We start from the raw sequence: 9,273 nt of genomic DNA, 5'->3' as shown, positions 1-9,273 counted from the left end.
TGATCTAAACAGGTGCTGAGATTGAAAAGAACACACAACGTATGAGTTGTGTGGTCTTTTACGCATAACGCGTTTTTTTGTTTTTTTTTGTCACAGTGAAGAGAAAACACTGTAGTTGGCCGTTCGAATGTTCTGACAATTATTTGTACATTGTTCATCTTGTAATTGTGGTATAAAATATTCTGAAGGTTTTTGTATACTTAATTTGACACGTCTAATAAATGACTCAATACAAATTTACATAAAACCTAATTGTTTTCATTTATCGTTGTATGAGGTAAGTTTTTCCTTTACATTGTGTTAAAAATACTGCCGCCTCGTACTATCCAGACGAAGAAATTTGTCGTAAAGTGACAGGTATGTCAGCTTGACAAGGTTGGGCTATATACATTTCTGCATACGAAACAAAGGTATGTCATTTCAAATTCCGAACCAAAACGCTTAAAAAGAACACGCAAAAAAATTTGTAAACAGTCTAGATGGAAAAATAATGTTAGCCCTATCGAAAAGACCATCAGGAAAATCCTGATGGTCTGATGGTCTGATGGAGTCGTATTTTGGGACGTCTGATGGTTTGATGGCCTGATGGTCTGATGGTTTGATGGTCTATTGGCCTGATGGTTTGATGGTCTGTTGGCCTGATGGTTTGATGGCCTGATGGTTTGATGGTCTGTTGGCCTGATGGTTTGATGGCCTGATGGTTTGATGGTCTGTTGGATTGGTCTGATGGTCGAATAACCTGTCGTATTTTGAGATGCCTATTTTTTTACGGTTTGATTAGGGTGGTTTCATGGCTAATTTGAAACAAATCGAGTTAGCCACAACTTAAAAAACACAACAATATGTGAATGCATAATCTGGAAACTTAATTATGCCATGCCTGGAGCATGACGAGGTGCATATCCCACTTAGAATTTAATTATATTGTCCACTGCACACTGGTAATCGCCAGCCCGACATTTGAGTACGGCGAATGCAGCGACTAATAAGAATAAAGTCAAACAAGCTGCATTGCTTTGATATTTTTATTATGAAGTTATGAAATCATACATTGTTTCGCTGGGCGGAATGGCTAGGTAGTACAGAAAAACCAGAAACATTCGAGGAAGTACTATTGTGACCAATATTAGTTGAAGCGCCATGACGCTTGGCGTGCGGTACTATCAGAGCCACCTGTCGGATTATCAGTGAACCTCTGTGTTTGCTGAGGTTTAGGCAGGTTGCTTCTTGCACTCATTGTGCCACCATGAGCTGAAAATTGACACGGAACGGCATAGTGGTGCAACGAGCACAAGAAGTGATTTGTTTCTACCTCAACGCATACCAAGGTTTGCTGAACAATCTGAGAGACAACTCTCATCGCGTGCCACGTGCAGTGGCGTTTCAGCTCATATTGGCTGCGATAGTACATTTGTTCCATTTCAATAGTATTGGCAATATATAAATTAAGCTAAATTAATATGAAGAAAAGGGTAAAAAGGCTACAACATGGGGTGCAAGCGATGGCAGACCTGCAACAGCATGGGCAGTCCGTGGTGGGACCACGCATCGGGGGAGGACAGGCAGCAAAGGGATGAGCCTGGACATATCAAGGCCAATTCAGAGATCAGCAATGAGTCCAAACACAGGACGACCATTGACATACGTAAACAGCAGAGTGGGCCTAGAGACGACTAAGGGGCAGTAAGAGTGACGTGCTTCATTGTAATTGTGTGACCATGCAACTTTTTGGAGTGAGCGAGCACGGCCTGATGGGATGGCAGTAGCGACCAAGCAACCCACAGCCTTTTTCAAGTGGTCAGCTGATCAACAGACTACTTTAAAGTTGTTTGCATAAACATTTAGATATATTAACCACTAAATAATTTATCTGTACCGTCATTTAAAATAATTGCTTGTAAACTTGAGACCCAAAATAGTATATTACTTAATTAAGGAAGTTAGAGTATAGATGCACATACCTTTGTAGTGATTTCTTTTGAGATTGGGCAACTTTTCTGACAGGTACCGCCGTATCTTCTGGTGCCGGGCTGCCCTTTCAGCCTGGTGGTACCTTTCTCCCTCAGGTGTAGTCAAAAGCAGCCTGGAATATTGAAATTCCAGGGGGATTATTTTTTGCAGTGCTCAGACTTAAAACAATATAGAATGTCATAAATACAGGCTGGAGGGTCATAGTTTGAGAAGACCAAGGGTAAATTAGTCTCAAATAAAAGCAATTAAGTGGCAGCTGGCACCTAACAAACCTTCAACGTTTCTTAGTATTTACAGTGTTCAGAGATCACCATGAAAGCAAAAGTACTGCAGTATCCTGATTTATGTTCCACTCCCAATAGACAGCTCACCCTGGCTTCTGTTAGATTCTTTTAAGCACAAAACAGGTAGCCTATGTCTATAAATCTCACTGCTAGGCTAGTGACCTTGTAAGAAATAGGAGCTACAACTGTAGATAAGTAGACAATGTACGTTGGAAACTGCTTATACTTGGTTATCATCCCTCGCTGTGGTAACAGCTTAGACACGCCAGAGAATTAAAAAAATAGCATCATGAGCACCAGAAAGAACAATGCAGTTCTATATAAAAACAATCTTTCACATTCCTTGAAAGATCTTCCATTCATGGCCTGGCTCTAAATTTAAAGGTAATTAAACAGTCTTTCAATGTGCACCTGGTGGAGGCCTCTGAAGCTTCGTTGGGAGGTAATCTAGCAATGTTGGGGATCTTGGACGTAGTCGTGACATGGCGAAAACCGCTATGTAGCTGCACTACACATCGGAGCAGCGCCGCTGTTTGGAGGTATACTCAACTGTTGGAGTAATCTCACCCTGAACGCGATGACCTTGACATTACTTATCTCACACATAGGCGCTTAGACAGCTTAGTCCGCTTTGGTCCACGTAAAGCCCACAGGTGTTTCAAATGGCTAGGCTGTAACACGTCTACACCACCACTATGCACCCGAACGGCACAGCTCGTAGCCACGCCAGCTTTGCCGGATAGCCCACGACGCATCGAGCTCTCCGTTGACTTCTCTTCGAGCACTTGCTCGAGTTTGTTGCTTAGAACGAAAAATAAAATTATCTGTTCAAAATACAAATGTGCGATTATTTACGGTTATTATCTGTTATGATTGACTCATTCTTGGCGGGGTACCCCCATCACATGTCCAGGTGTTAGCAGACAACCTACTAGAGTAAAATCTCGGTGATACTAACTGGTACGAATTTCGGAATAAAACAAATTAACAAATTCCCCGGCCGAAGTGCATGGTATACGACGTGAAAATTTTTGGGTGTTCCGAATTCCTCTACGCACTGCGACGGCTGATACGAATGCGTGCTCCACAACTGATAGTGGCAAGGAGGCCACGATCGGCGACTGTAAGCTTTCAAGGCTCCGGGCGGCTGATTGCCTGTTGCTGCCAGGGATCAGCCGCACTTTACCCAAAAACTGGAGCTCAAAATTACATGCATGTTACAATCGGACCCAAAAACCAAAACTAAACAAAATGCTAAAAAAAAACTGCAAAGTGGCCAGCCCCGTCACCATCAACACATGTTTCAAATTCAATCCAATCTGAATCCAAAATCGCTTTTTTGTTTTTACGATCTCGTGGAATGGTGTTTCAGCCTTGGAAAAGCAAAACCGATTTTACTATAAGGTTACCTCTAAAAAACAAAGTAACTGCGTTGGCAAAAACAGAAAACCGAGTGATGTTGGTGGTGTCTTCGGTGTGGTCCACGGTGACATGCGAGCTTGGTTGGAAAGACAAAGAAACCGAATTTTTGCTTGCAAGTTTTTGATGTAGGGCTTCAACAGCACATAGTGTGGGCACTTTCCGAGTATGTGCATTTGATAAAATGTTTTCCACAAAGTGTATGTTGTTCAGCCGTCATTATTTTATCTGCGAAGTAGAATCGACATTTATCTGCGCAGTAGAATCGACATTAATTCATTTTTTCAACATTCGTGGGTTGATTATAACCGTGTGTTACTATCGGGGGCGTGTTAGAATCGTGTAAATTGCATACAAGATATTTTCTGTCATAAATAAATGCCCATTCATGCATCCCTTGTTTCAAAATATAAATTTTGTTTCTCTTTCGTTGATACGAATTTAGCATGAAATATTTTACGCGACTCCGCGAGATTCATATCAAGATTTTAAAAATGCTTGCTTAATGAGAGAGCCTGCACCTTGCGCTGAGTGAGCGGGGCAAACGCCTTCTCTTGCCTCGCTGCCTTTGCCTTGTTGGAGAGGGTGCCGGTCACCGACCTCTCCAAAAGCACTTCCACTCACCCTATGGAAGCAGCAGTGATCTTGCAAAACATGGAGTCGCACTCTGCTCTCCGCATGTTGCCCGCATTCCTGGTTGACGTGCACACCTTGCCCGACATGGATCTGTTATAAACAAAAGCGAGAAACAGCTTCACATATACCAGTCGTTGACGTAGAGTGGTACTGTATACTCCAAGATGCATTGAAAATGCACTAAAATTATTACATTAATGAAATTTAGGCCTTTAAATTTAAGACAGCACTACACATGAATTCCTATCTTCATGGGCGTCTGCGAAGCTGATGGGCCTACAAAGCTTCATGGCATCTGCATGAAACAGCAACATAATCCCTTAGTTGCATCAGGTGAGCATGACAACAGAATGTTTTCCAGGCACTGGCTGTAACTACAATTAAGAGCCTGGCTACAATAATGTTTTAATGACTTCTTGTTGCAATCGATTCAATCTACTGTGCTTACATTATCTCAGGAGTGGCCAAAGTGAGGCTCGCGAGCCGCACGCGGCTCTTTGCGGGTCCAAGTGCAGCTCGCGGCTCCCTGGAAAACGTGTCCCCTAGACGAAAAGGGTTCTAGAATTTAGAAAGAGCTACAAGTCTTGGCAGCCTGGCAACACACTACATATATACACCTGGAATGCTTTTTGCCACATAGATGCGTCGAGTGACCCCGTTTCCTTTATTGTTCTAGAAAGACTTTCAACCGTATACGCATAACAGTTGTCAGGGGCAGTGACTGGCTAGTGAATTGTGTATTAATTTTTGCTTAGCAGTGGAAAGGACCTTCTGATGCATAGTGTCATTTGTTGTTATCGCCCATTATACTTGTAATCTATGGAAATAACTGTTCCCTGCATATTGTTTCTTGTTAAAAGTAGCACCCCCCCTTTCTTTCTTCCAGCGACTCTAAACTTTCGTAGTTTTGTCTGCGGCTCTAACTCCATGTCACTCTGGCCACCCCTGCACTATCCTAAACTTTTTTAATGTATATTATACACTGAATGAAAGTGAAAAGTTTTTCTATTTTACCATTCCTTCCTTTTCTGGAGGCCGATGCTAGGATCCACGATCTCATTCTTTGCAAGGATGTCCTCGTCAGCAACTGAAAAAAACAATTTCACATTAAAGAGGTACAGAAACCAAATTCCAGCGCTCATTTTATCGCTTTAATGAGTTGCAGGTTGCAACATAACCTCAAAAATACCAGTCCTTTCCTGAAGGGCACAAGCAAACTAATTTTAAAGCTAATCAAACAATCTTTCAATGTGCACCTGGTGGATGCATGTGGAGCCTATTTGGGAGGTAATCTAGCAACATTGGGGAACTTGCTACGTAGTCATGACGTAGGAAGGACATTCCTCGGTCATTCTGCTCAGCAACAGAGCGCAGCCACAACAGTAGAGTAGAGAGCTCTTTGCCGTTCATGCCTTCTTTCTCAGCATTATTGTTTCCACCCTTTATGAATGAATATCCTCTATGCAATATATAAGCCATGTGTTGCTTATGACATGTTCGGCTCTATCACCGCACAGCAAACTTCTTTCATATACTGCAGGTTCATTAAAAAAGTTACCTTTTTAATGCTAAAGCATGGGTTCTGTTAGTACGGTAAACATACGAGTACCCAGAGGTCAGGCCATAAATGACTTACGTGTTAGGCAGTAGGGCCCTACAGCACCTCCCGCATCAACAGCCGAGCCGCAGGTAGTCCTGCAATTGATAGAGCAGGGTAAGTCAGAGAAAGGTGTTTCTGGCAGCTCTGCTGGTGTGCCCCCTAGCAGCATTCTCACGCACATTGGGGTGTAGGCAGAAAGCATGGCATTCCTCATCAACAAATCATGACAACACATTGTTGCCGGCACCAAACTGGATCCCTGTGCTATTTTTCTTTTTTTTTTTTTGTGATTTAGTTGATTCTTTGTCTTCCTTGTCACTCCCGACTGCTTTACTGGCCTTTGTGAAATAAAGAAGGCTTGGTAAACTGCATAAGCCTTGACTGAGTGGTGAAACAGAGCAATCCCAAGGAAGTATAAATGTTAAGGACTCGACATGACATTACGCAGTGTTGGGATTCCCAAGCTGCTCTCCACACTCACATTTTGTGCACGACCAGCTCTCTTTCTGCATCAATTGGATTGGCCAGTTGTGTGCCCGTTTCGGTCGCTGCTAGCCATATGTGGCTGGCGCTGCTTTTGAGAGCCTTGCAACATCGTCACTTTCAGCTTTTGTCCTGACATAAACCGCATCTAAAAATTTAATTAGCGTTAAGATTGAGCTTTTGGACACTCCTAGAAAAAATAGGCTGTACCACATTACATAGACAGGTAATGATATTCTGGTGACAAAATTTCCACAAAAACTGCTTTGCGTTAGAGGGCACAAGGGCTGACGTTCCTGGGAGGAGCAGCTTTGTGTGAACTTGCAGATGCTTCAGCTGCCTGTTGGCGCCTGGCCAGTTCAGTTGCCATTTCCTCTTGGGTTTCTTGTAGGTACAGTCGGGGACAAAAGTCTCCAGGACACGCAAGCTGCGACTGAAACGCATTCCTCTGCCATCTGCCGGCGGGTCGCCTGGTTTCGAGATCGCAGAAGGGCGCACGTGCGTCCTATTGTACCTGCCAACGTGTGCGCTTTCCCGCTCTGCTGCGGCGCGGCGCCTAACTCGGAATCGGGCGCGTGGTACCACTTCGGAGATAGTGCTTACTGACACGGCACCTATAAAGCAAGAAGTCACGGCAGCTCAATTAAGCGATAAGCTGAACTGGTTATAAAGCAAGGTGCGCTGACACGACGAAATGCGGCGCAATGCCCCAGGCGGTATCTCGAGTTTTGGAATGTATAGCAGATGCTCGTCAGCGCCAGCGCTATCTCCGAGGCAGTACCATGTGCCCGATTCCTAGTTAGGTGCTGTGCTGCAGAAGAGCAGGGAACGCACATGTTTGCAGGCAGAGTAGGACGCGCATGCGCTTTTGTGTGATCTCGAAACCAGGCGACCCACCGGCAGGTGGCAGAGCAATGGGTTTCAGCCGCAGCTAGCACGTCCTGGGGACTTTTGCCCCCGACTGTACATCTGTGATCATGAATAAATAAATTGGTCAGGAAGCAATGGCAGCTGATGCAACATCAATGCAAGCCATGTATTATATGACTCGCATGAATTGACATTGAATCAGCCACGATTGTGCGCCTAAGTTTGTGCTGCGGAGCGCAAGAGTTTGGCGCTCTGTTCATTAAATGGACAGAAGCGCCACCAAAGGACTGACACTCAAGCGTGCTCTTTTTGCACCGAGTATTTCTCGAAGTGCAAGTCATTTCTTCGCGCTGACAGAAACGTCGCCGAGACGAGGAGTGCAGTGGATCGCTGCCTCATTTCAGTTGAAGAATGCTTAACCCAGCGAGTAAAATGATTTGATTTCAAAGCCAGGACCATTACGGAAAAGGTTTGTTCCCGAATCTCACCTGAAAACCAATTACCCATCGAACAATAGCGTTATGATGGTACAGCGACAGAAAAGTTGTCGAGATGAGAGGACAGTCCGATCGCTGCCCTTTGTAGAATGCACAGCCCTGCGAATAAAGATACTTCGATTGGAAAGCGAAAACATTGCGGAAAAAGTTTGTCCATGCATCTCGCCTGAAAACTAATTAATGTGCTATTTATTGAACGGTGGTGTGCTAGTATTGGAGTAGCACATCGACAGGTTCCGTCTCGCGCTGGAAGACGGAAACCCAAGATTTCTGACAAGTTTGAGAGTTTCTTGTTTTGACAAGCGAGTTCAAGAATGTTATCTTTCATTTGAATCTAAGCAGCATGCATGGTCAATAAATAGATCGGTCAAAGTAACGTTCAGCATATCTGGTCGAAGCGAGTCTTCAAACCTTTCACAAATATTAAAACATTTGTAAAAATTTCCTAACGTCGCCGCGCATTTCTTTTCTTTTTTTTTTTTTTTTGGGGGGGGGGGGGGGGGGGCTTTTACTTTACCATTTTACAGAGCCCTTAATTAATTTATGTTCAAAATAATTTTGGCATCCGCGAAATGCTGGGTCTGTCATAAAACTGTGGTCGGAAGTGGCTCATACAGCTCGCCGACAGCTACGGTGTGTTGCGCTACTGTACGCTATGATTCTTTTAGTTGCTGCGCTCGGAGTGTGAAACTCGGAACGGTGGAGTACGAGTAAATTAGCGCGGACTTAAGGCACAGGAGCAATGGCGGCTTGCAGGGTGCCATATGATATCACGTGCAAGGCAGTTCAGTCCACACGCTCAACTGAAGTATTAGCCCGTGCATTCATCTGCCTAGCTTGGTGCCCCATATAAGCAATCTACAATGTTCACTTTTAATTACAGTCGCAATAAAAAAGAAAGAAAACGGCGACTGCTTGTGGCTACGTCGCACTTCGGGATGGTAAAAAATACACACTCACCCGTCAGTTCGAGGATCTCGGCGTCGTAATAGCCTCCTCGAGCGTTCGCGTCGCCGTCCCAAGACACCTTGTACGCCGTCCTACGCTCGAAGTCGACCACATTCGAAGGATTGCAGTTTTTAAATAAAGCCCTGTGGACGTCGCTTATTTCTCCGTTCTCGCCAAATCGAGTGAAACCTACCGAAATATCTAAAACCTCGAAAACACTCCACGAGGAAGGGTGAGGCTGCCGAGGCAACAAAGCGCACGAAACAACTGGATTTGGATTTGGATTCGAAGCTTTTGAAGACGCAGTTGGTCGAACGGATATAAGCGGCGAATGTTTTTCAAAATATAAAGTATACATTGAAATTAACGGATCGTCGAGTGTCGAACACTGCGTATGAACTTTAATGAGAAAATTTTTGAGAGAAATATGTCAAGTGTCAACACTGCGTGTAAAGAAACTGGCGCCGCAAGTAGCCGATGCGTCGGCAGTAGCGGATACATTAAAGACCAACTCATAATTTACGCGACCCTCGACAGTCCTCCGCCCGTGGTGCAGGGGTAGCGC

General features: G+C 44.3%; 1 protein-coding gene across 4 annotated transcripts; it reads right to left on the bottom strand.

Annotated features, from left to right (window-relative positions):
* Positions 1-1,015: 1,015 nt before the first annotated feature.
* On the bottom strand, positions 1,016-8,995 carry LOC115322727. Of its 4 annotated transcripts, none has more exons than XM_040210170.3 (8): positions 8,721-8,995; positions 7,752-7,859; positions 6,392-6,541; positions 6,086-6,248; positions 5,947-6,005; positions 5,325-5,397; positions 1,962-2,083; positions 1,016-1,579 (listed from the first exon to the last, which is right to left on the bottom strand). In XM_040210170.3, the coding sequence occupies exons 4-8, from the start codon at positions 6,115-6,117 to the stop codon at positions 1,482-1,484; spliced, it is 384 nt and encodes a 127-aa protein (XP_040066104.1). In that variant the 5' UTR covers positions 6,118-6,248; positions 6,392-6,541; positions 7,752-7,859; positions 8,721-8,995; the 3' UTR covers positions 1,016-1,481. The 4 variants fall into 4 exon arrangements, 3 of the variants coding, with proteins under 3 accessions (XP_040066104.1, XP_040066102.1, XP_040066103.1); XM_040210168.3 differs by lacking the exons at positions 6,086-6,248; positions 6,392-6,541 and adding exons at positions 4,299-4,400; positions 4,759-4,852; XR_005715389.3 differs by lacking the exons at positions 6,086-6,248; positions 6,392-6,541 and adding an exon at positions 4,299-4,400 and having other exon boundaries at positions 8,721-8,990.
* Positions 8,996-9,273: the final 278 nt, after the last annotated feature.

This window comes from Ixodes scapularis, unplaced genomic scaffold (assembly GCF_016920785.2).
Source record: "Ixodes scapularis isolate PalLabHiFi unplaced genomic scaffold, ASM1692078v2 PGA_scaffold11__112_contigs__length_91849675, whole genome shotgun sequence".
NCBI classification, from domain to species: domain Eukaryota; kingdom Metazoa; phylum Arthropoda; class Arachnida; order Ixodida; family Ixodidae; genus Ixodes; species Ixodes scapularis.
This window is presented reverse-complemented; position numbering and strand designations above follow the sequence as displayed.

Excerpts from the sequence above, each read along its gene's own strand:
- LOC115322727 (XM_040210168.3), bottom strand. The coding sequence starts at position 5,370 with ATGAGATCGTGGATCCTAGCATCGGCCTCCAGAAAAGGAAGGAATG. Across the intron at positions 4,853-5,324 it reads CTCCAGAAAAGGAAGGAATG|GGGACACGTTTTCCAGGGAG; the intron begins GTAAAATAGAAA and ends CTTTTCGTCTAG. Across the intron at positions 4,401-4,758 it reads TTGGCCACTCCTGAGATAAT|ATCCATGTCGGGCAAGGTGT; the intron begins GTAAGCACAGTA and ends TGTTTATAACAG.